This window comes from Lathamus discolor, chromosome Z (genome assembly GCF_037157495.1).
Source record: "Lathamus discolor isolate bLatDis1 chromosome Z, bLatDis1.hap1, whole genome shotgun sequence".
Lineage (NCBI taxonomy): Eukaryota > Metazoa > Chordata > Aves > Psittaciformes > Psittacidae > Lathamus > Lathamus discolor.
The window spans coordinates 74,281,062-74,308,006 of NC_088909.1; the positions used below are offsets into that span (position 1 = coordinate 74,281,062).

The 26,945-nt window shown below is 38.4% G+C and overlaps 1 protein-coding gene across 3 annotated transcripts in view; it reads left to right on the forward strand.

The window, feature by feature from the left end:
- PCSK5 (proprotein convertase subtilisin/kexin type 5) overlaps window positions 1–26,945 on the forward strand; it is a 257,979-nt gene that overhangs the window by 76,886 nt on the left and 154,148 nt on the right. For all 3 annotated transcript variants that reach the window (XM_065663504.1, XM_065663505.1, XM_065663506.1), the window contains exons 4-6: window positions 1,892–2,035; window positions 4,272–4,348; window positions 25,750–25,838. In XM_065663504.1, coding sequence (XP_065519576.1) covers window positions 1,892–2,035; window positions 4,272–4,348; window positions 25,750–25,838 — 310 coding nt within the window. The remainder of the gene's footprint in view (window positions 1–1,891; window positions 2,036–4,271; window positions 4,349–25,749; window positions 25,839–26,945) is intronic.

The following is a 26,945-nucleotide window of genomic DNA, read 5'->3' on the forward strand; positions in this document are numbered from 1 at the left end:
GTCATTTGGCATTTCAGAGAAGGGGATAAGGATAAAAGGGCAATATAATGGACAAGTAAATTTGACTGGAGGTCAGAGCCTGATTGCCCATTGCAGCTCTCCAGGCTGGGAGGCTGGTACTTTCACCTTTTTGTCTTCTTGTCTTCACATCAGCAAAATGTAAATGATATTAATAGCTTTTACAGGTAGCTTCTGATGCTTAATTCAGTAACACTTCTGAAAAGTGGAAAGTCACCTGGAAACGTTGCACACTTTTTAACCCCCTTGTTTATACATTAGAAAGCCTCATGTGTACAGCCATTACATTCAGCATACAGATGGCAAATTTAGACTGTAATTAATTACGTAAAGCCAGCAGTGTGAGCATTTCCATCAACAAACAGAACAAAAGCATTAAGCCTGCCCTATACATACCTTGGAACTGGTCCCTGAAGTCCTTCAAGCTCCTTTGTGCGCAGATGGATAGACAAGAGAGAGACAGACAGATATTTGCAGCCAGAAGGGAGAGACCATGGAAGAGACTTTATATTATGTACATATATGCATAGTGCTTAATAATAAAATCTTGCTTTAGTAATAGCAAATGACCGCTCTTAAAGTCTCTGGTTTGTGTATGACAGTGTAGGGCTGTAAACTGAAGAAAAAGAAGAGGAAAAATATAATTTAATAGTAATCTGATGTCAGTTTGTACCCAGTATTCCTAACAGTTCTTCAGTGTGCTCATATTCAGGAGGAGAGGGATGGACTAAGTGAAGTCAGTGCATTCCCATGAGTTTCTTTACACTCCTTACAGACTGTGGAGTGCCAAAACACGAGGCTGAAGTGGGGACATGAGGCAGTGGGACAGGGAGTGAGGTAGAGCATACTTGTGTGGCCACTGTTGCTATGATACAAGTTTCTTTTTTAATTTATTTTTTTTCCCTCCCACCCTTTGCTGTTCCCCTTCCCTGCACACCCTATTTTGATATGTTTTTGCCTGTTGATCTGTTTGACTCTGGAGGAGCTGGAAGAAAGCAGTGCCTATTAGGGGCTCATTGAATGCACTTCACAGGGGATGGCTCTGTGTGGGGGTTAGAGGGTCGATAATCGGGCATACGAATAGCCAAAGGTCATGTCTTATTGCCATGGCAAGCCAGATTTCTTCAGATGATCTGGGTGCATTCATGTAAAGGAAGAGGCTTTCAGATTTAATATACCCTACACTTTCTTTCTCCACCACACTAGACTTGGTTGCTCTTGAAAACTGTACCCCACGCTGCTCTCAGTCTATTACAATTCATCAGACAACCTAAGCTGCAAGTTTTTAAGGGTGTTGTTTTGGTTACAGGTTCTTAACTGCTGCTCATCTGCTGCTGATACTGCACAAAACCTGCCAAAAGCCTTCTTTTGTAGATAGAAATGAATCTGGATTAGTTTCCAGACATTCTGTCAAGAAGTTGTACAGCACATAAGCTCCAAAAAGCAAGGGTTTTTTTCATGACCATTTCTGTACAGGCAGTTGTCTATTTTTGTCCACATATGGTTTGTTTTTCTGAAAAATTTCAAATAATTCAAATGTACTTTTCAAATGAGGATGCTTAATAGCCAGAAACAGCTACTTCATTTTACACATAGCTTTAGTGGTTTAGTATGGCTGGACACTTCCCTTTTTGATTGCTTAAGCATGAAGAGTAATCAGAATGAAAAATAGGCAGAGCTAGCAATTTTCATTTAATTTGGCTTTTAAATTATTTTCTGTCTAAATAAAGGTGTTGATCTTATATAGTTGCTATTCAAGTCAGTATTTTCATGTGCTGGTTTAAATGGTAATGTTAATATAAGTAGGATAATATCTCAACCCCACAGTGCTCACTAATCTGCAACATCCAACATCTTTATCTTCTCTCCCCAGCACTGCAGCGATAACACCCACCATTGCCAGTCAGATATGAATATAGTAGGTGCTTGGAAGAGAGGTTACACTGGAAAGAACGTTGTGGTCACCATCCTGGATGACGGCATTGAAAGAAACCACCCAGACTTGATGCAGAATTACGTGAGTGTCCACAGGAGTGCAGATTTTCTGCTTTAATATTACCCTAAATAAAAGTGTTGCTTCTGGAAAGATAGAAGGAGAGAGGGAGAAATGGAGGGAATTAAAATGGAGGGGAAGAAGGAAGAAGGGAAGGAGGAAGAATCTTATGGGATTTCCACAAATGTTAACACCAGTGGGAGGAAGGAAGAAAACTTTTGGTAATCTGTATTGTTTTAGTTAAGACTGTGTTCCATCTGAACATACTTAGAATCTGAATGCCTGTTGTAGCTGAATTTCTGAAGGACAAGAACCAATCATCAAATGATTTTTCTCTTTTCTCTAATTATTTTACTTAATATCCTTATGCTAATGCATGCAGCTGAAGTCCATTTTTGACCAGCAAAGCTAGCAAAACAGTGGCTTTTCTCAAAGGCTGTAATTTTAGGCATGTCCTTCCATATATTTATTTTTAAAGCTATTTATGATACTGCTAGAAATCATATTAAAGGAAAAGAACATTACTTGCTATGATTCACTCAGTAAAAAACAAATGTAGAATATTTTGGGGTCTTTCTATTAAGTCTTTCTTAAATCCAGTGAGTCCCCTCACAATCTGTAATAGGGCGGTCCTTGTTTTCTGTGTCCTGTGTCTCATGTCACCCAGGAGGTTTCTGTTTGCTTGTGGTTCATCACATTTAAATGATTGGCTTAACATACGTTGGAGGGTTCTACAACTTAAGAAGAGGCTCCTTCTCTACTGGGTGACTTCTTGTCTTAGTGTCAGTTTGAAGCTGTTCGGAGCATCAGGGCCATGCTTTTCTGGAGTGATTAGTCCTGTGTTTTTAGGAGTATGGCATTACCTGAAAGCACGTGACCTTGAGTACCTTCTGATTTCTCTGGAATAAAGTATGCAAGGTGTACATTCACATGAGGTAATAAACAAATATATGTGGATTGGGCCAGATGACCAGCTCAAGGCAAGGATTACCTTCACTCCTGTTACACAGATTGTGTAAAAGAGCCCTGAACACAGTGAGCGTATCACCTTGACAGAGCATTGCAGAGATGAAGGTGACAAAAATATCTTTAACAAGCCATCAAAAGCTACAATCGTGCCCACAGTTTAAAGCTGCTTATTCTAAATTAGCCATACTTACATCCATGTCCTTCCTCATGCTGCATGTGGAACTCAGCTTTGAAATACTTGAGGACTGCACAAACACAAGTGACAGGCAGTTGCCCTATTTGTCTATGTATGCTTGATCCTAATGCATGCCACATCTTTCATTTCAATATCTTACATTATTTAAACAAACCAAATATAATTTTACCTTCTCAGTGAATGACCCAGATTGTATCATGTCACCTCATCCCAATACTGTCCTTCCACTGAATTTAAAGCAACTATTTATTCCCTTACCACCTCCTCTCTCCTTTTCCTCACACCAACAAGGAATTTCCCCAAAGCAATACACATGGCTTGTTTGATGACAAATGCCTTCTATATGTTGGATTATTGCTGGTGTGGCTGCAAACAGGAATATTTGAGGTGGATGTGGTAACTGCTTTTGAGCAAAGAAGAGATTAAAAAGATCTGCTTGCCATGTCAACACACCACATGCTACCGCATCAATTAATGGGAGCCATACAAACCAGCAGCTATTTACTCTGTGAACTATTTTCAGCTGTAAGACTTCTGGTAAATGTGAAATATGGAACAAAAATAAAGAGATAACTTGCAAATATTTGAAACGGTTGCACTCCCAGGGAAATGGGAGTACAGTTTATATTGCATGTCAAGTTGTATTCTTATAACAATATTCTTTAGAAAAATGTATTATTCCTTGAAGCTATTACTGATATTTCAGTCATCGTGCGGATAATTTCTTGAATCTTGAAATGTTTAGCAAAATCTCAATTTTGAGAATGAACTCTCTTAACTTCCAGAAGTTTCTTAGAAGAATTGTAGTCTTCTGGTTAAATGAAACACCACTTTCTAGCTCCTCTCTGATACTGGAACTATGCTTTTTCAGAACATTTGTTATCCTTCTCTCTTTTCCAAAAATAAAGTAAAATATGTAACTCCCATAATTATTAAATAAAAAATCCTTTCCTAAAACATGCAATCATCATGAAACCACAGGAATGTTAGTTAACCTAATTACTCTCTTGTAGGAACCTGCTGAAGAATGTATAGGCCATATGAGTCAATGGTTAATTAATGAGAAACTGGTTTTCTTTGTCCTGTTTGCTGTAGGATTCACAGGCCAGTTTTGATGTCAATGGAAATGATTTTGACCCTATGCCTCGATATGATGCCAGCAATGAGAACAAGTAAGCCACTATGACATGATATTTTCAATTTAGTTCATCAAGTGGAAAGCGGCAGTTCTTCTATGAAAGTCTAGGAAACTTGATTCCTTATAAAGCACTGTGATTTGCATTTAACCTTCGTGAAATATGTATTTATGTCTCTTCCAGGCACACTGCATGACACTTACTCATTGAAAGCATTTGAAGCCATCCAAAATCACATAAAAGTCAATTGGAGAGTTCATGTGAAATGTGAATTTTACATGAACTCTTGTTCTTGTGAAATTAATAACTTCAATCCATTTGGGATGCAGTATGTAAGGTGTGACTCTTAGTTTTACCAGCTATCATCTCATTGAGGTAGTAGGGAGGTCGTAATTTGTGACAACTGTCTTAGCTTCTGACTCTCTTGAACTTTATAGACTTACTGTGTTGAAGAAATATACTAGTTAATGAAGGTCTGTTTTCTTTAATAATGTATTTTAAAGTGATGGAGATTTTGTATGTGGAGGTTTAATAGAGACTTTATAAACCCAGAAGTGGCAGTTCTGCTAGATTGTAATATCTGTTCACATGACTAGTTGGATGTATCTCCATGAATGACATATTTCTCCTTCAGGGCTCTGCTTCCTGTTGTTTATCATTCCAGCTGTGTTCTGTGGATGTGATGTTGTGAGGGCTGGGGAAGATATCATGAGGGCCATCTCACCTCAGGAAGCATGCCACTTTTCTGCACCCATGATATTTGAGGGCATTTATTTGTTGGTAGCATTTTGTTAACTAGAACAGAAAGAAATACCTTTCTGTGGAACTGCGTGAGTTAGAGGAAGGGGAATCCAACTAGTTGTCAACATATTGACTGTGTATTTTGTTTTCTTGCGGTTGATTTTGTTGGGGTTTTTTCAATTGTGGAAAGCATTTAGTATTTTTTCGCTGCAGAAGAGAGACAACAAGAGGTGAAACTTCATCTTTTACACAACTGAAATGCTTTGGGGTTTATGTTGTTTCTTTCCTACAACCCCACAAACTTTTTCCAGAATAATACATCAAGAGCCGGGAGTCAGCAGCAAAACATTGGTTTGACTGGAGAATCCATTTGGGGCAACCTTGGATCACACTTTGATGGAACAATCCTCTCCTGATCAACACCTTTTCCATAACAGCTGGACAGGGCCTCGTTACACATAGCTGCTTGTTACATATAGATACACTCATCTTACAGCAGAAAGCTAGTAAGAATAGCTGTAACTATTCTTATAATAACTGTAAAATAGCTGTGAAATAACTGTGAAAACTGAGGTGAATTCTGTCAAGTACTTGTTTGGTCAGTGAGCCTGATCCTGCGTGGTAGGCTGAGATGAGAAACATGTAAGGATTTAGCACTTAGAAGCTATGTAAATAAATGAACATATATAGGGCATACATCTTAGTTGTGGTAATTCAGAAATGCCCTGTAACATAGAATCATATTAAGTTAGTATTAATTTAAAGAATAATAATTTATTTTTTTGTGATTGCAATCTTGGCATATGTTCTCATTAGTTGCTCGTATTTGACACTGTTTACATGCTGCCAGATAGTTTTGTCTAGAAACGAGTACATGCAAGAGCTTGTTCGTTCTTTTTTTTAACCCTTTTGCCTATTAGGCACATCTTTCTCATCCTATTTTCATACAGAAGCTCAGTTTACTGAATCTTATCTGCCTTTGCTTCACTAGAAATCTCCTAAAGCAAGTATACCATGAGAAAATATAAAAAGAAATTCAGTAAAGTCTTCTGTTTTGAAATGTATAAACATTCTGCACTCACAGGCTAGTTTAAGCAAAAAAGAAAACACTGATGTAGAAGTGGTGGATAGAACTAGTTGCAGCATTGCCTCAGTTAAGTTACTTATAAGCTGAGGATTTCAGAGCTAGATGGTCATATGGAAAATGCTGATACTACACTGAGGTTGTTACGAGATATGCTCAAAAAACATGTTCATTGAAACAGAAGAATGCATAAAAGTCTTTTAAGCAAATAATACACCTATCCACACCATGAACAGACAATTTCTCCAGGAGAACACTGTTAGACACTGTGTTGAATGCTTTACTAAAGTCCAAATACACAATGTCCACAACCTTTCCCTTGTCAACTGAGTGGGTAACCTTTAGTAGAAGGAGATCAGTTTGGTCAAGCAGGAGCTGCCTTTCATGACCATGCTGAATGGGCCTGATCCCCCAGGTTTCCTGCACATGCTTTGTGATCTTGCTCAGTATGATCTGTTCTATGACCTTCCCCGGCACTGGGGTCAGGCTGACAGGCCTGTAGCTCCCAGGGTCTTCATTTCTGCTCTTTTTGTAGAGAGGTGTCACACTGGCCAACCTCCAGTCCTCTGGGACCTGTCCACTAGACCAGGACTGCTGACAGATGATGGAGAGTGTTTTGGTGAGCTCCTCTGCTAGCTCATTCAGCACTCCTGGGTTGAACCCATCGGGCCCCATAGACTTGTGTATGCGTAAGTGGAGCAGGAGGTCACTAACCATTTCCTCTTGGATAATGGGGACTCCAATCAGCTCCTGATTTCTGCCATCCAACTCAGGAGGCTGAGTACTGTAAGGATGGCTGGTCTGTTAAAGACTGAGGCAAAGGCGGCATGAAGTACTTAAGCCTTTTACTCTTCCTCGATCACTAGCTTTCCCCCAGTATGCAGTAAAGGATGGCGGTCCTCCTTGGCCCTCCTTTTATTGCTAATGTGTTTGTAAAAATATGTTTTATTATCTTATATGGATTAAGTTCTAGCCATGCCTTTGCCTTTCTAATTTTCTCCCTACATAACCTAACAACATCCTTGTACTTTTCATGGGCTGATTGTCCCTTCTTCCACAGGTGACAAATTACCTTTTTTTCCCTGAATTCAAGCAGTATCTCCCTGCTCAGCCAGGCTGCTCTTCCCCACCAGTTTGATTTCCGGTACATAGGAAGTGCCTACTCCTTTGCCTTGAGGATTTCATTCTTGAAGAGTGTCCAGCTTTCCTGGATCTCTTTGTCCTTCAGTAATGTTCCCCAAAGGATTCTGTCAACCAGCATCCTAAACAGGCCAAAGTCAGCCCTCCAAAAAGGAAGCCCCCTGGAAGTTTGATGTTTTCTCTTTCCTCCTTTCTCTAAATTTTGTGCAGCTCTCCAGAGTGAATCTCATGAAAACAGCACTGCCAAAAGCAGAAACAACAAATCTGCAGCCAGGTCAGGCAGGTACCTGATTCAGCAGAGCCTAAGATCAGAGGAGAGCGAGACCAGGCACAAGTAGAGAAAATAAAGCATGGCCTGAACCTTTCACTGGCCTAGCCAGTTTCAGTGAACTGAGGTGACTGCATGACAATGCCCCAGGTGCCTGCAACTGTTGTCCTTAAAACTGAGTGTGATGGACAGCCAGTTACCAGCAGTGGCCTCCAAGGAGTTCTGAGAAAAAATGTGACAGTCAGCCTGGCCCTCTGAGAACAGTCCTCAGCTGAGCTGCCAGTTTGCATCACAGCACATCCCTCTCTGCTGTCTACCACCCCACCACGCCAGGGACACATCCACATTTACCTGGGTGAAGATGCTCCTGTCTTGGAACTGGGGCATGGCAAGGGTACACTTGGAGGTGCCCCAGTTAGGTGCAATTTCAGGGATTCAGCCTCTGTTACTGCAGGGAGTCACGTACCTCCAGCTGTGAATCACGGAATCTTTTTCTTTGGTGGGGTACTTACAAAGCATGTCTGGAGAAGGGAGGTTGCTTTCTGTTTTGTTGCTAGTTAGAGTTTTATATGGGATTACCTTCTCTCCTAGGGCTGGGGGACATGGGGACTTGAGTTTTCATACCGTCCCTCCCTGATGAATACTCTGGCTGCCCAACCTTAAGGTTTTGGTGAGATGTAGTGGTGGAAGGGTAGATACTGTGATATACTGAGCTTTGCCAATGTTATAAGGAAGTATAGCCTTAGTGTAGAGTCAGTTTCTGGACACAAAGAATACATGAAGTATGCTTTCAGTGTAAGATTAATTGGCAGACTGTCCTCCACTTACAGGCTCAGTATTTCCAATTAGCAGATACACTGACCAGCACCTAAGCACCTTCAGTTTTGGGGGCCATCACTCTTCCTTCTCTAGTTCCAAGTAGGCTCAACAAGAGTCAAATAGGTACTTGAAAAGCACTACTAGTAGCCTGTCTACGTTTCTATGTCTCTAAAATACCTTTAGAAATAGGGGCAGGAACTCTGATTATCCAGCATATGTGGTCATTTGGCACTAGATACTCAAGTTGTGCTTGAAAGTCGGGGTAATCACAACCAGGAAACTTTCTGAAAGCCAAGCTTAGCAAAGACTTTGTAATGTGGAAGATCAGTTGGGTTGATTCCTGGTTCCTGATACAGCTACTGGACATCACTGCATAATAGTGATTTGTGTTTTCCAGTAAAGGTGGGATTTACAGATGTGCCATTGTTCTGTGGAATGATCTAGTTTATTCTAACTCATTTTATAACCCAACCTTAAGGGATGTAATCATAAAGAGTAAAAAAAATTGCTGTAAAAATAAGCAGGTGTCTCTGGGCAGCTTTGGTGTCTCTTCACAGCTTTGCATACAGCTGTGAAACACCAGGGTACTGGGTCTGTTTCCTAGCTTTTCACTTTTAATTAGTAGTGAAGGCTTTCTGCTGCTGAAGGGTTATTGGTGAAGAAAAAGGAATAAGAAAAAATTAACTGGCAACTTGTGGAGAGACTGTAGATAACCAGAGTGGCACTTCACATAATCATATTTTTGAAGTTTTGAGTTTTATCTTGTATGAGCTAAGGAGAATAGGAGGGCAGAAAAAACATTAGCCTAATATTTCAAGGCTTGTAGTCAAAATCAGGGTGGGACGTTAGTTTCTTTAACTACTATGGTATGTACAAGTCTTGCCAGAAGTTTACTTTGGTTTCTACAAATTGGCAGCAAATCATGAAGCTTGTAAATGGTACAGGCCTATACTAGAGCTTCCTTTTGCTCAGAGGTTAAAGACAGCAGTCAGCTGTGGATGAAGTCATTCCTGCTATGCAAAGCATCTTGTTTTGGTTTACTGCTGTCTACTGATGCTTTATTCTCTTTCTGTTATTCCACCGTTACCTGTAAATATCTATGTTGAAAAACTAGCATTAGTCACAGGTTGTTAGACAGAATGCAGATGGGATCACTGAAGTACTATTCTACCCATTGTATAGCCTCAGAAATAAAACAGAAGTGTTCATAGCATTAAAACATTTTGCTATTTTGACCAAACAAAAATGAGTTTTTCTGTTCCTTGAAAACAGTGATATTTCAGAGCTTAGGTCTTATTCTGCAGACAGGCACTTTTATCAAACAGAGGACCTTTTAAAAGCACTCCTTTAAATAATTCTAGTTAACTTTAATGCATTTCTTACTAATGTAAGAAAAAGTAAAATTAAGCTGTTGTTCCTGTTTTGGAGATACTGAGTCACTCTTTGGATGCCTTTTCAACATTTTTCAGTGATGCATCCCACTACATAAATAACTCACTTTAATAAACTTCTAAATTAATTTTTAATGAGTCTAACATTTTTGGGAGACAACAATTTTGCTGTTCAAAAATCATAAGAAACACAACTACTTATGTCTAAACTTTGCAGTATCTGAACAGCATTACATCTTTTCTGACAACAGCGAAAAAGTTACAGAGTTAAAGAGTTTCAGGGCAGCTTAATCCAACATTTTGACATTGTTTTTCCTGACATCCATTCTGATCCATTCTTTCTTTCATCAGTTGCATTAATGTAGATGTCCAATAAAATGCAAAAGGCTTAATTTTTTTTTCCAAGAGTGACAAGTTGCTATACTGTCTGCTTATGTTGAAGACCTGTAGTATGTCCTGAGTCATTTAATCTTAGAATCATAGAACAGTTAGAGCTGTAAAGGGCCTTAAGATCATCAAGTTCAGAATAGATACTGGATATTTGACAGGAAGATCAGTTTCTGTTGCCTCCTGGATGGTCAATGAAGTAAAATTAACAAGCTTCATTGATTCCTATGATACTAGTCAGAGCAGATACCTGAAGAACTGAGCACAGTCAAACACAGGAAACCTGAAGTCTGTCATTGCCAGAGAGATCTCAAAAAGGTTCCCACTGCAACTGTGTGGTAGAAAGGAGTGTTAACTATTGGGGGTATCCATATATGCTGTTTATGGGCTGTGATTGCCGGTATGCACCTGTTGCTATTGCTTTGAAATTGGCTGTATTGTGCACTGCCGACAAAACTGAAGGGAAGATACGCTGTCCTGAAAAGCACTGCTGCACCATCTTGTGCTTCATCTTTTGTGTAAAAAAAATTCTGCTGTCGAAGGGCTAGTCACAAAAACAAAAAAAGATCTTGGCAATTTTTTTAAACTAGTCACTACTTTTTTACTTGTGCCTGTTAAAAGCTTTCAGACTGTATTGAACTGCAGATCCCAAGACTCACACCTGCAGGGAGGACCCGGGAAAGCTAATGATTAAGCTGTGGATGGGGGCTAGACACAAGTTGCAGTAAGGAATCAGCTCTCTGGAAAAGGCCTTTTTCAGAGGGAATCTCCATTGTTTCTGCTCTTCTTCTGTGTGCCTACTTTTCATCTGGACTTTCTCCAGCCTCTGGAGGCTTAAAACCTAAAGGATTTAGTGATGGTGTCATGTCACAGAGCATGGTCTGTCCGATGCCTTCCTTAATGGGAAGGTAAGTTAGAGAATTACCTTAATATGTATTTCAGATCTATAGATCAGATGTTTACACTGAATGTGATATTCTTAATTCCAGGTACCAGTGGCTGAATGTCAGGTGTCTACTCTGTCTCAGTGTCACTGCAAATTTAATGGATTTTGGTTAGGATCATTAGGAAACTGCAGATTATGGATTGTTTTCTATTAGCTGATGAAGTGTTCATTTATGAAAACCAGGGTCTGAACTAAACTGCGAGAAGTCATTGGTATAGAAAGCGCTGTCAAAGATTGCAATCCTGATTTATCGTGTTTGGTCCTGTTCTGATTTTAAACTCATTGCTCTTAAGGCCGTATCTTGTACTGCAGTTTTTGCAGATGTTAGTAAGTAGAGTTTGGTCTGCGCCAGCTTATAGGGAGATTGCCACATTTTTGGAAGGAGCAGTGTTAGTGAGTTATCAGCTAGCTTCCAAGTTAATTATGATCTAGTGACCCAAGCAAGTGTCTAGGGGCATGATGCAGCATGGAGATACTAGATCTCTTTTGCTTACAGTAGCTGAAGGTTCCAGTGTAAAATTGTAAAAATCAGGGAAATAAACATTGCAGCTTGCAGAACTGAACCATGCTGAAGTGGGATAATTTTACACATTCATTTGGAGCATATTTTTCTGCACTTTTTGTTTTCTTTGCCAGGACACTATCACATAATGTACTTATAATGTTTTTCTTTTAGTCTCAAACAGGTTTTTAACCTATGGGAAGAGCATAAGGTCTGCATTAAAATAGAACAGAAAACAAGCTAAGTGTTGGTGTTTTTAAATTCTTATGTTTTCCTGCTTCAGAATAAAATGTGTGTTCATTTGAAGCTCTCTGAGAGTGGGATCCCAAAATTGCTGGTAGCTAAGGTCAGTTAGCCATCCTAGAGGATAAAGAATTTTTGTTAAGCTGATTCACTCACTTGCAACAAGTACCCTCATCACTGGTCCCTCTATGGTCAGTCACTTGTGAGAGCATTTCATACTGACAAAACAGTGAAAAATCCGTGGGACTACACAATCAGTAGCCTTTTGATCCAGGTTCCAGCTTCAGTAGTGGAAAAACCTCTTCTAATCTGCTCATTGTATTACCACACTGCATTGCATCTGAAGTCCACAAGTGATATGACTTATAATTTTTTGAGAGACAAAGGAAAGACATTCTTTTGCATAGTCATTGAAAGTGAGAGAAATCAAATAGAGGAATAAACAAAGCTCAACTAGAGTTCCAGTTCCTCAGAAATAATAAAAAAAAAAAAAAAAGTACTTTTTCACTACCTTGGTACTGGTCACTGAGCAGTATTTCCTACTGGTGATAGAGGAGCAATGCTTTTCCTTTTTATGATATATCAAACTCTCATGGTCTCAAAACATCTAATCACAACACTACAGGAAAGCCTTATTCCTGTTTTTAGTGACTGAAGTACCAGACAGTGAGCTCACAAATAAAATGAAACACCTGCTTCTAGTTCTTTTATGTAAGTAATTGGTAACAGTGAATCAGATCTTTCACTGCAATTCAGAGTCATCAGTGAGAAGGATATATAAGCTTTGATAGTTATGGTATATGTGGAATTCACTGTAAAGAATTCTTTTCTATGAAATCTTTTTTTATATAGAGAATTAGAAACTAAAGGGGTTTTCTTTGGATGGTCTTTTGGTATTTCTACTAATTATGCATTTGTATTTTGAGGTTTTGAACTTAGGCGGAGGAAATCTACAACTACAGTAGACTAGTTTTGATTGGTAAAATGGTAGACCAGTTTCAATTTGCATGTGTTTATACGTATGTTCTACAGGTGAGTAGAATTTGAGAGCACAAATACGTTTCTATGTTTTGTTGCCTTTTCAGACATTCTAGGTATTAGAGAAAGCTAAAGAGTGGATTCCTGCTGTGTATGTGGTAATTATTTTCCAAGCTGATTTCACAGTAGTTTACTTCAGTCAAATGCAGTGCAAAAGGTGGTTCGGCGAGAACCACATTCATTCTCAGCCAGCACATACACGAACATAGTATTGATTTCCCCTTTAATGCTGTGGCATCAAAAGCAGACTTCTAATTACAAGTTTGATAAAGCAGTTGTCAATTGAGTGTCAAAAGCTATTACTTGAAGCATTTTTCTAAATACTGTGCTTTTAACAGTCAAACTCTGCAAAGTTATGCCATAAGCAAATGTCTAATGGCATTAGTAGGTTTTTTTATAAGAAATTTTCAAGATAAAACTTTCAGATGTTTCTTACAAATGAAAAAATACACATCTGTATAAGTTTATTGATGTAGGCAAGCTAATTTTTTCTAGTCTTGTATTACATTACTGTGATTTTGTAATTTTTCTTAAAGATATACAGTCAAATTATTATGTTTGACACTTGAAGCGAAGTGTCAGATTGCTCTCTTGAACACAACTTACTTTCTTCATGAAGAAGGTAGAGAAGGTGGAGAAATGCAGATACAGAACTAAAGCAATGGGTATCCATCATAGATGTAGGTGGTGCTGATGGAGTCTATGCTACAGAAGTTTAACCTGCTTTAAAAATTATATTGCAATAGAGTTCCAAAGCAATCACCAAATCTGTGATTTTAGCAAAACGAGGTACAGACTATTTCCTGTTTACTTGTTCAACATGTGAGGTGGTGAGGCTGCTGGGTAGAGCTGTCAGTGAGTGCCAAAGTTAGTGTAATGGGAAGATGTGTGTTACTTCTTCTTTCAGCCCAATTTACATTCCTGCACTACTCTTTTCTTAACACTTCCTAAATATAAGATGAACAGTTACTATTGTTCTGCAGTGTAATGAGTGGTTTAGAATTAGAATATCTATGCTGAAACCCCTTTTCCAGCTAGGAGCAAACCCTGCTCCTGAATTGATGATCTGAGTTTCATTAAAAAAAAAAAATTATTGACAAAGATAAGAGTAGGACTTGAACTTTCTTCAACAGTTTCCGCATTCATCTCTGAAATACAGCTATAAAGAGGAATGGGATGTCCATTTAATGCAGAACAGCATCAAATGAAATTCAGGATTAAGTGCAGTACATATATTGAACAGTACAATTGAAATTGCACTCTGGATTCAAAATAGGTAGGAAGTTATATTTCTGAGCTGGAATATGGTGGGGACCCAAAGTTATAAAATACTATTTTTTAAAAGATATTGTCACAGCAGTCATCCACTATTGCAAATATGCAGAATGAGTAAAGACCCATGCACGACCTGCCTGCACCTCACTCTATTGCTCCTCTTTCTTTCCTTATGCCCTTAGGATCCTTGTATCTGTCAGTATCTTTCTTGCATGAAAGCATTAATATGTTTTTTTCCTTAAAAGGATTCCCCAGACTGGTTTTGGGAGGTCCAATGGACTGCTTTTCCCATCAAGGAGGTCCAAACTTGAAATTTCGGATCTGCATTCTTGTATCCATAGGATATTTTTCATTTCTGCCTAGATGGGATTTCAGTAGAACTGATACAAAATATTTTTGAGGGTCTGTCTTTTCTGTTTCATTTCTGTTCTCAGTGCACATAAACGATGAGGTTCCATGTGGAAATTTTTAAGTATAAGGAGATGTGCTCAAGCCCTTGAGACCTCCTGAGCTGATATATATGGGTGTCAGTCTAGATGAAAAACATGAGACAGGATAAATAGTGGCTGATAATACACTGTCATACAAAAGCTTGTGAAACAGAAGATGTGGAATGAAAGATAAACTACTGAAGTACAGAATGTATCTGTAACAGAGCAGACTCATGGCCATGAATTTAAGGTGATAAAGAACATAGGCTTTAGTCATGGTGGTCTAGGAATATGGGCAGGCCCACATGGTGCTATGGTTTAGACTTACGACCAAACCAGTGTTAATAATGCATGTTTAGCTACTGCTAAACTGTGCTTGCACAGTATCAAGGCCTTCTCTGTTTAATACCCACCCTCTCAAGCAAGGAGGCTGATGGTGGACAAGAGGCTGGAAGGGGACACAGATGGGACTCTTCAAAAACTTATGACCAAAGCAGGTCGAAATCCTCCGAAAATCTTAGGATTTAAAGTCTTTTAATTCACAGGTCAGACCTCTACTGTGGGCCACCACTAATGTGGAACAGAACATTCCTGGTTTTTACTGTCTTAAACTCAATTTGCTAGCTTATACAGTTGGAGGTTTTAATCCTGCCTTTGTTTACAGGTGCGATATGATGATTTGCTTACAAAGCAAAGCAAAAGGTGTAGAATTTGCCTGTTTATATTGAAAGCTATCATTATTAAGCTGTGGCTACTCTAGTAGAGATGTTCCTTCTTTTTTCAGATCTGCAATTTAGCCTCTTGGTATTTCTTCAGTAGAATGAGAATAGTAGTATTTTCTTACATCTAAGATTGTGAGTGTTTAAGACTGCAGACTTTATAGTAAAAAGTGGTAAAATGCAAGTAGTTGGAAAAGCAAATTTGCAGGCTTTAGTTAATCACTTTTTTCCTTTGGTCAAAAATCAGATGAGAGACTGCTTCACCTATATACATCTCATCCAAAGCTCTTCTTTATGCTTACTATGTAGATAAAATAGTGTAGCAATATCTAGTGAGTTTTCTTAACTACAGGCATGCTCACTGCAGATGGTACATTTGGAATTTTCAGCCTTAAATTTCTGGCAAGCTTTACTCATTATATCCAAGCCTGTGTTTTCTAAGGCTAATATCTTAAGATAAATATGGGTGGATTTTCCTAGGAATAGCAAATGTGTGGCCTAGCCAAAAAGACTTACTGTACTCCAGTTCTTCCTCTAAAGATTTTAAAAAACTGTTGAAAATTGTAATATATCATCAAATTATGTATTCAGAAACACTGATAATGGTTCATCAGTAAAAATTAATAAATAAACCTGCAGCTTAAGTTAAATTAATAGGAAGCATTTATAAAGCATACCAAGAGTTTCTGATTTGTGCAAAGTAATATTGGGAGTGATACTAACTTCCTCTGCAATCTGAGGCCTTGTTCCCAAATTAGAAATAATTTTAGATCCCAAAAAGCATTAACAAAACCTTAAACTATGTTCATTACCCATATAGTTGCATGGAAGAACTAGTGTAAGGACTTACTTTCCAAGTCTCACCTTACATATACTTTTGTCAGGTGGAAATATTTTATGTTAGTAACTAACAAGGGTAAACTAGGGTATAAAACATTTTTAAAATGGTATAAGAAGCTAGCTGCAAAGATTTTTTTCTTGTTTCTTTAAATTCTTTTTCTTTCCAGTTAAGTTAGTGCAATTTATGAGTAAAATACCTCTTGATGAAGCAGCACATCTCATGACATCTAGAAACGTATCTAATGGTTTTGTGAGGTTTCCTGTTGACGTAATGTATCTAGTTGAAGATGCCCGTGCTCATTGCAGGAGGGTTCGACTAAGTGACCTTTGAAGGCCCCTTCCAACCCAAACTATTCTATTCTGTTTCTTTCCAATGTCCTTTTATGAAGACATATGGATTCTTTCAGGTTTGGATGTTCATTTGATTGCTTTGTGGGGGTTGTATTTTCAGTTAGAAATCTGTGTAATGCATTAATGCATTGACTAGGAAAATGGCAAGATGATCATTGTGTCACAACTGATTTTTTTTTTTTTTTTTTGTAAGTATCTAAGTATCTTGCATGTAGATGAAAAGAGACGGAAAGAGAAAGAGAGGTTGCCTGTGAGGTACCTGCTCAAGTTATTTTCTAGTCCACTGGGATCAGTATGTATACGGGCAGCATTCCTTTGGCATGGGGCAGCACCATTTTGTAGGCATAAACATGAATATAGATTATTAAGACCTGAGAGAGCAGTGCATTGGCTGCAGCATTGGAATGTGAATTGTTAGGGACATTATTTCCGCTGCAGCTTCCAAGTTCAGGATTTGTCAGGTTGGTGTAGACCAAACCAAGAATAGTGAAGGCTGTATTTCCGGTGTTTTCCTGACACATTGGAAACATTGCTTTTCCTCCCTCTGCTCTGTCTTAGGGATCAGAGTCACATTGAAATGAAAGTATAACATGACTAATGTTAGTGCTTCAAATATGTTTCATTAGTTCCCATATAACTGATACGAGCATAGCAATAACAGGCAAGGGAGAAACAGTCCATGCTTTTGGACTACACCATATCTATTAAGTGCTTCTGTTCACATACAGGAAGTTCAAAAAAATGCATTTGCTCATCAGAAAAGTGATTTTAAAGCATGTAATTTGGTGGTAAACAATGAGCAGAGAAACAGGGGCTGTATGTCATCACTTTTGCCAGAAATACTTTTTTTTCCACTATCTGGTTGGATATATTGGATATATTGTATGCTGATATTAAATTAAAAAATGAGACATATCTAGAGGAACTGCTGAGGAGAACAGCTGTTTCTCAACGGATGACCTAAGGTGTATGCCAACTGTGTCCAGCCTCACGCAGACAACCACAGAAGGGCAGGCACCCACCCACAACTACTCTTCTTCCCAAAGAAACAAGGTGCTTCTGCTTTGTGGAGACAAACCAGATTTCAGCCAGAGATACTTGAAACACCAAATGACCTGAAACACTGAACGATGTACATTATTTTAATGCTGTTATCTGCTGGCAATGTTAACATGTAAGAGAGAGATTGTTTCCCAATCAAGAAGAAGGTGGTAGTGCGAATGTTGTTTATTCTATTTGGTATTTTTAGTGGTTGACTTGGGAAGTTCCAAGGATTCCTTTATTTGTGCAAGGCTACAGGGTTACTTTACTGTTATTAAAAGTTAAGTAAGTAAGGTTTTGGGATGCTGCTGAATCTGAATTCTAGATTTGTGTTCTTTTCACCAAGAATGCTGCAGACTGGGGAGAAACAGTTTAATTATTGTATTGAACCAGTAATTCCAAGTTTAAAAAATTAGCTAAATTAACAATATTTACAAGGTGATTAAAATAATTTTTCCCGTGTAAAAATACATGCCTGATTTTGTCCATCTCCTTGACTTGTATAATGCAGTAGTTGTTAGCCATGTTTCAACAAGATCTGTAATTGGGCTTTCATTTGTCCTTTTTACTGTATGTCACAAGTGAAACGATAAAACTGTCTAGTCTCACAGTTAAAGAAGACAAAAGTATAGGCAGATGTTCAGTTCTTTCCAAGTGTTTATGCTACTCTGTTCTTTGGGCTGCACACAAAAAGAGGATCAACCACCCTCATTCATGTAAAAATGATTGCCAGAATTTCTTGGAGCGCATACTCCTTGTTTTGTGACTTTTCATCCCTTCTACAGCCTCTCAACCAGTTTGAATTGCGTAAAAAAAAAAAGATCTTTATGCTTATGTGGCATAGGAGCCTTGAAATCTAAGCAGACTCGTATTCTTCAGCTTCAAAAGTGAACAAAATAATCCTTTTGATTAAGTATAGACAACAGCATACTGTTCCAAGGTAATACTGGCCTTGATGTTGCTGCTGAACAGGGTTAATTCCAATGCACAGAAACTAAACTGTAGTGTTTTTTCTTGCGATTTCCTTTAATGAATGAGAAAAAGAATGGGATTACCTGCCTTAAGGAAGTTTCTGTACAATTAATGTGAAAGGTTGTATGAAAAAAAAGAGCTCATCTGAAAAATTTTGGGTTTTGCTGGGTTTTGAACAGTTTTATATCTTCTTAGCAATGCCTTTTTCCCTCCAGAAGAAGCTAAATTAAAATTTATTAATTTAAAAATTAAAATATATTAAGCATTAGTAAAGAATTACTTTTATTTTTAATACATAAATCTATATATTTGGCTAAGTATATTATTTGCTCATTTTGTTTGCTCTTTCTTACTCTATGTCATATTTCATTTGCTTCATCAGGCCTTCTATTTATTGTTTGTTTTGTCTTTGGTAGAAAATACAGAAAAAAGGCATATTTGTTTTATACATTCAGAATAATTTTCCCACTCACAAAAACAAAACTGTGAAATGGTAATTAGTATTGTAGAAGCACAGTCCTTTGCTGGGCTCCTGTCAGAACTTCACACGTGTGACAAATTAGCTGCTTAATGCTAACAGCTAACAAATGTAGAGAAAGTGGCAAGGCAGCATCACTGTTACCCCCGCTCTGAAGTTTAAGATGTGCGTGTCTGAGATGTGAAGTGTTCCATGTGTTTGTTTTAATGCTGTCATCTTTGATTTTATTTGTGAGAAATAAATGAGATATTTTCAAGTTACTCCTTAAGTAATTTCCCATAATCATGCAAAAAGTCATTAGCCCTGGGGACCTTGACTCAAAACAGCTTCCAGTCCTGTGCTGTAACCACATTACAACACTGTGATGCTCAGAAACAGGATCCTGTCTGTGATGTAACACCCAAGTCTTTGGCATTTTTTCTGATAACCTCACATTTAAGATTTGTGTAACTTGTTTTTCACTTTTACACTGTCATCTCGTTCTCCACTGCTAATATACAAATATCTTTTCTTTTGGAATAGCTTTATTCTTACTATTCTTTACTATTTTTTCAGCTGTAGCATATTAAAGGCCAAAGATTGAGGTTTTCCTTGCCCATGCTTTAAACTTCTGACAGTTTCTTTATACCTAATTTTTTGGATGTTCCTAGAAGAACATCCCAACTTAGTGCCACTTTGGAAAATATTTCTCATCCTTCAGATTATTAGAGCCATTTGTATATGAACTAGTCTAACCTGTAATTTCTCATGCACTACATAAAACATTGCTCAATAAAATGAATTTCTGATAAAATGCTTCTCTGATGATTGCTGTTAAAATACATGTTTTCTCCAGCAGTGGTGTCTCATATTCACATTTACCTATTTATGAATATATTCCAGTGTAAGAGAGAGAGTGTGAGCAGCAGGTCGAAGGAGGTGATCCTGCCCCTCTATTCTGCTCTCATGTGACCCCACTTGGAGTATTGTGTGCAGTTCTGGTGTCCTCAGCGTAAAAGGGATATGGAACTGTTGGAACAGGTCCAGAGGAGGGCCACGAGGATGATCAGGGGACTGGAGCACCTCCCGTATGAAGACAGGCTGAGGAAGTTGGGGCTGTTCAGCCTGGACAAGAGAAGGCTGCATGGAGACCTCATAGCAGCCTTCCAGTATCTGAAGGGGGGCTATAGGGATGCTGGGGAGGGACTCCTCATTAGGAACTGTAGTGGTAGGACAAGGGGTAATGGGTTAAAACCTAAGCAGGGGAAGTTTAGCTTGTATATAAGGAGGAAGTTCTTTACTGTAAGGGTGGTGAGGCACTGGAATGAGTTGCCAGGGAAGTTGTGGATGCTCCATCCCTGGCGGTGTTCAAGGCCAGGTTGGATGAAGCCTTGTGTGGGATGGTTTAGTGTGAGGTGTCCCGGCCCATGGCAGGGGGGTTGGAACTAGATGATCTTATGGTTCTTTCCAACCCTAACCATTCTATGATTCTGTGATTTTTGAAAACATTTGAAAATTTAACTGAAGAGTTTTGCAAAAAATAAATGCCAACTCAAGTATTTCGCTACAGATAACAGTGGCTACTTAAATTTCCATTCTTCCTCTCCCCATGCAGGTTTGAAAATTATTTTAACACTTGGAGTTCCTTTAGTCCTATAATTTTCAATGTCCACCCACTGCATAGTTCAGTTCATGTTACAGGTTCCATACCTAGGATTCTACTGTTACTTGTAATAAAAACGAAAGTTGGGGCTTTTTTCACTTCATGCATTTTCTTTATGCATAAAGAATATTATATAATTAGTCTGAGAAAGGAAGTTGATGACTATCAAAAGTAGGCTATTCAAGCACAGCCTATTAAAATGTATCTTATGTAAACTTTCAGACTCACTATACTAACCTTTTTACAGTTATTTAATAGCCACTCTTACAATATGTGCAGCATAGAATTTGCAAGGATGTGAAGTTTTCTCCTTTTCTATAGACACTTCCCTGGATTAAAAGAAAAAAAAAAAGAAAAAGACAACAACCCCAAACAAAAAAACATGCTCCCAAACCCCCACTGTTTTCTTAATTTGTTTGCAAACTAATTCCTCTGCTGAGTAGCTCTCAGTAAGTTACTGGTATGCCCAGAGATGTTTGTGATAGGCTTGCATTGAAATACTTAAGAAGAAAAGATTTTCAGAATAGCATGCTGAAAAGACTTATTGGTGACAGGTTGAAGTGGGCTGGACGATAGTGTTTGTGTCATGAAAAGCTGGAGGGCTTTAAATCCTCTAGTTCCCTGAGCTTTTTGTGTTCTGAAATACTTGATGAACTCTAGAAGAGTAAAATGCAGCAAAGAAATGCATGGCCAGAGTGTTTGTGGAATTCAAAGAATAGCTGTTAGAGAGGCTCTGAATGCAGAAGCAATTTACATGGCAGGGGCTTTTCAAATTACCAGCAGCTGTCTTTTCTAACTCTGAATATTTCCTTACCCTCAATCTTCAGAGTCAAGCTTAATTAACTTTTGTCTTAAATAGGTTTCTGATGCCTTATACCTTACCCTTCTTCTGAAAGGCAAATTAAGAGTAATTATTGAAAGATACATTTCTTGCATTTCAGTTATGCTCATGGGATAGGGAGTAATAGGTAATCATATGCACCTTTTTTCTTGCCATCATTGCCTGAAATACTGAGCCATTTCTTGTCTCAGAAAGAAGTGTTATTGAAAAAAGTTACCATGTGTAACAGATGAGTGTGCAGCTCTTGTATTTCTTTTTTACTTAGAGAGCCATCAAAATACTGTACCTTTAGCATCCAGGTGCTTAAGCACTGTTCAGGCATGCCACAGAAAAAAGTAACGTACATCTTTTCATAGAAGTGTATTTCTGCAACGATTATTTCAAGTTCTCCATATAATAGTGAGGCGCCATAAGGCAAAAACATTATCTTTACTAGGGTTTTCCTGAGTAAGTCTTTGATACCTTGCTGTCTTAATGACAGACTGCGGATTTCCTCCTTATAAAAAGAAAATAAAATCGATCTTAATTGCCTACATACATTCCTTGTTCTTTGTGTTCTGTCCCTCTCATATACAAAAGCTAAAATAAATACTTTTCTGAAAAAATTGCACTTACTTGAATGGCAAAATAGCCAAAGCAGTTAAAGCTAGGCTGATAATGCCTGTGACATCTTACTTTTACCTGATGGCCTCTGGAGCCTGAATGTATCTTTGAATAGCAATTTGTCATGTTGCTCTTTGTGAGACAAACAACGACAAAAAAGCTTTTTTTTCTTTCTATTCCTTTTCTTTCTCTTAGACTGCAGAAGGGAAACCCATGTATAGATTGGCAGAATGTCTCATAACCAAGCTTTCTTTCATGTTTCTATTCTGTGATACTTCATCACCCCGACATTAACACAAAGGAGAAGTGCAAAACCTTTTATCTAAGCGTTCCTTCAAGGTGTCATTTACTAGCCTGGGAACTTACTTCCTTTTAACATGAGCTGGCAAAGGCTATAGTGAAATGAAGCATCGACCCTTAAAGTTCATCAAGAGAGGCCTTTGTAAAATGGCAGTCATGCTCTGTTCTAGGACTGCAACTTTTTAAACAAGTTCTATGCGATGCAGGCATCCACAAAGACAGGACATAGTTATGTTTTGATATACATTCACAAAAAATGTTACCTCAGAAGCGCCTCGTTTCACCTCTTGTTGCTGCTTATGCTGCCTTCATAAACTGAAGTTTTCAGGATTTCATGCTGAGTAAAAGTTTTCATAGATTTAAAGCACACTTGATGAATTTCCAGCATCAGTTACATCGTATTTGTTCATCAAGTTAGTTAACAAATTAATGTAGTGATTAACCTGAAGGCTTTTCTAATTTTAACTGCAGAATTCAGAGTCTGTTCCAAACTGTAGACCTCAAGCAAAAATCTAGACTAGGGAAAATTAAAAGCAATGCAGAAACAACATAATTTTTATATGCAGACTTTTAGAAATCTTCCTTTTCACATTGTAGTTGAAATATTACTTAAAGGAACTGTAAAAGATAACTGATTAAAACAAATTCAGTTGCATATATGATTATTCACACAGTGGGAAACTGATCGTAAGTGCAATTTTATACATATGACCTTGAAATGAATAAAAACTACTTTTATATTTGTCACTTCCATTATAAATGTAGAATGCAATTAACAATAATCTTGGCAGAGGAGCAAGATCCTAACATAAAAATCTGCTTACAAAGTAGAATTATATCATTACTGGACTTTCAATATGATGAAAAGGATTTTCTGGTATGTGAGTACTAGTTAAATATTCACCAAAGTTGATTTAACTTGTGTGCTGTAAAACTGTCTGAAGATCTAATTCTCTCTGGAATATGATTTTTTCTGTGAGAAATTTACATGCAATTTCTTACTGTGCTTTAATTCAACATGTGTCATGCTACTTCTGTACTTGCATGCTACTATAGCAGTCTTTTAAAGGCTTGGCTGCTTCTTACTGAAGTTACATCTACGACTGCAGTTACTTCTACTTCAGATGAAAATTAGTTTCATGTTGCTAGTAATCCCGTGTTACTGTGGATTGCTGCTGGGAGGTGCAGTCACCTCCCAAGTCTACCACACATTCCCTCTGTTTTCCCTCTACAAACATTATATGGTGCTGGGGTGACATGGATGGGTTTGGTGATCTGGTGGAAATACAACCCTTTTGATGGTGCAGCATGGATGTAGCTAACAAGGTAGCAGCTATCCATATACTCCACTGGGAACCATAGAGAGATTTGAGCTGTTTCTTCAATTCATCTTCTTGCAGCCTTCTAATAAAATCATAATGACAAGGGAAGTTTGTGAATCGTATGTCCTGTAAATATTTCTTAAGACAGGCGTTTTCCTATAAATACATTTTAAAAAGACACCAAACAAACACAGAGCTGTAACACTGTTTGAAAATCCTTGAAAATTAAGAAGTATATTTTTAAAACTTTTTTGCTTCTCTGATTCCTGGATTATCTACTTTTCAAAATAATTCTGTAATAGGATAAAATATTGGTTTATCAATTAGAGTTAAATAGGCTTTCTTCAAATGAAGAAAAGGCTTGAAAATGAGGCTTCATATGGAAAATAAACTTCAAATTCAGTCTTGAAAAATTATCTGATTAAGTTTGGCAACCAAATGAGATACGTATATAGTTGTGAAACCTTGATCCAGCTTTAGGATTTATCCATATCAAACTTGTCGCTTTGATTTTCTGAGTAAGTATTACACTTTTCTCACAGATAATATATATCTTACTTATCTGATAAACTGAATGATCTCCTTTGAAATTCTAACTGATTAGCATTGCTAATTATATTGGCTGTTGTTATTGCTAATTATATTGGTTATTGGGTTTTTTTGTTTGTTTCCTCTCTTTTTTTTTTTTTCCCCTAGTCCTGTTTGTTCTTGTTTTACATTAATCCATTCAAAACAAGTTATCCTAGTGTTTCTTATCTAAGTGTCTCAAAAGGTTAAGGGAAAAAAGTTGCACTAATAATAAGGAAATAAGAAGTGACTCTACCTAAAGCAAGCTGTACCAAGAGGAATCAACTGTGATTCTTGTCTGTAATAATGGGCGTCAACTTTAATTCAAAAACACGTGTGTTTTCCAGATGTCTATGTAAGCAGTCTGTCAACCACCACCAGCAGAAGAGTGCCTGTGTACACAACTGACCTCACTTAGCCTCCTCTGAAGTGCTCGCCATCTTGTTATCTATTTTATGCTTTGACTTTTTAAACTTCTTTCTTTGTGGCTACACAAGCCTTACATTATCTTTCTATCTCTGTCTCATCAACTCCCCATCTCTTTTTCTGTCTCATCTGAAACTCCGTGTCTCCTCTTCACAGCAGCTCACTCTGCTCCTTCTTGCTTGTGTCACATTTCTGCAATGGAGCTGCTTAACTGCTCAAGGATGAGGGTGAATCTTATTGGTAGAAAACACCCTGTGAAACCTATATTGCAGACAAAAAGCACAACAGCTTTCGTGCTGTAGCCATGGTGGCTATATAGATGACTGTAAGAGAGCATGGTTCAGAGCTAGGCAAGGCATCCCACTGTGGCTTTGCACAGTGGGGAAGGGAGTGAACACTGAAAGTTTTGTGTTTTGCGTCAGCAGCTTAAATTTATACTCTTGCAGCCCAGCTATGCTTCCAGACACAGGGTATACCTCTGATGTGGGAGGTACTTCTGTTTTTTTCTGCTTCTGGAAAGGCAGCAGGCTTTCACAGTTGGCACAAGGCATGACCAGAAATGTGCCTATACAGAAGCTTTGAACATATCTGGCATATAGGCAGTTTTAAGGCTTGCCTCTAGACAGCAGTGCAATCGTCTTCCCCGTGAAAAAGAGTGGTACAGGCTGTGCCTCCTAGAGGTTGTATGGACACCTACATACTAGCAACATGAGCAGTTGTGAGACAATGCAGGAAAAAAAATTGTGTCTGTAATGGAAGATTTGGTTCAAAATCAGAAACTAGTATCCAAGAGTTCTTTGTATTGCTGTGGATTATGTATCATTGTATGTCTTTGTTGCAAACTGTGCACGTTTCCAGTCTCTAAAATGCCTAACATGCAGAATTTAATGATTGTGATAATGTTAAAATGTGTTCAGAGGAGTATTGTAGCATGGGTGCAAATTACTAAGAGGAATTAAGTATTGCAAGACACTGTGGGTTGTTGTCATTTGCACCTAAGGACGAGCAAAGGCAAAACCTTTATCTTCAGCAGTCTGTGCTTACTTGGAAAAATGTTTGTCTGACTACAGGCATGGAACCCGTTGTGCTGGAGAGGTGGCAGCCACAGCAAACAACTCACACTGCACAGTAGGAATCGCCTTTAATGCCAAGATTGGAGGTATGTGAGACAATATCCCACCAAAAATAAAAAGCAGGCAATGAGCCATTTCTGCTAAATGGTACATTCAGACCTTTCTAACAAAAGAAGGAGATTTGTATTAATAACAAACCTAGCTGTGTTAGCAAGTAAATCTCAGTTGTAGAGTGGCCATTAAATATCAGTACTGAAGGAGTTTGTCTGCAGTGACACTTCTCCAGTGCTCCCTGGAACACTGACTCTCAGTACACACAGAAAAACAGAAGGTGAGACCTTTGATGAAAAAAACCCAGAATAAGGACATTTGGGTTTTCTCACAAATTCAGAGCTATACGTGGTGAACTTTGACAAACCAAAAGTAAGTGTACACATCAGGAATATTGCCTTGCGTATTGATCCCAAAATAATGCTGTCAAAACATAATACATGCTTGTGTTTAGCTGTTATTGGAGAGAATCTTCTTTTGATCCCTCTGTGTGATTGGATTATTGCCTGGAATACAAGATTAAGTTGCACATTGTTTTACTCCGGCCAAGAGGTTACCTTGTTTCTGTGAATTCTTAGTCAGTGGCATCTGGGGAAGAACAACCCCATGTACCAGTACAGGTTGGGGGGTGACCTGCTGGAAAGTAGCGAAGGGGAAAGGGACCTGGGGGTCCTGGTGGATAGGAGGATGACCATGAGCCAGCAATGTGCTCTTGTGGCCAAGAAGGCAAATGGCATCTTAGGGTGCATTAGAAAGGGAGTGGTTAGTAGGTCAAGAGAGGTTCTCCTCCCCCTCTACTCAGCCTTGGTGAGGCCGCATCTGGAATATTGCGTCCAGTTCTGGGCCCCTCTGTTCAAGAAGGACAGGGAATTGCTTGAAGGAGTCCAGCGCAGAGCCACAAAGATGATTAAGGGAGTGGAACATCTCCCTTATGAGGAGAGGCTGAGGGAGCTGGGTCTCTTTAGCTTGGAGAAGAGGAGACTGAGGGGTGACCTCATCAATGTTTACAAATATGTAAAGGGTAGGTGTCAGGATGATGGAGCTAGGCTTTTTTCAGTGATATCCAGTGATAGGACAAGGGGCAATGGGTGTAAACTGGAGCATAGGAAGTTCCACGTTAACATCAGGAAGAACTTCTTTAC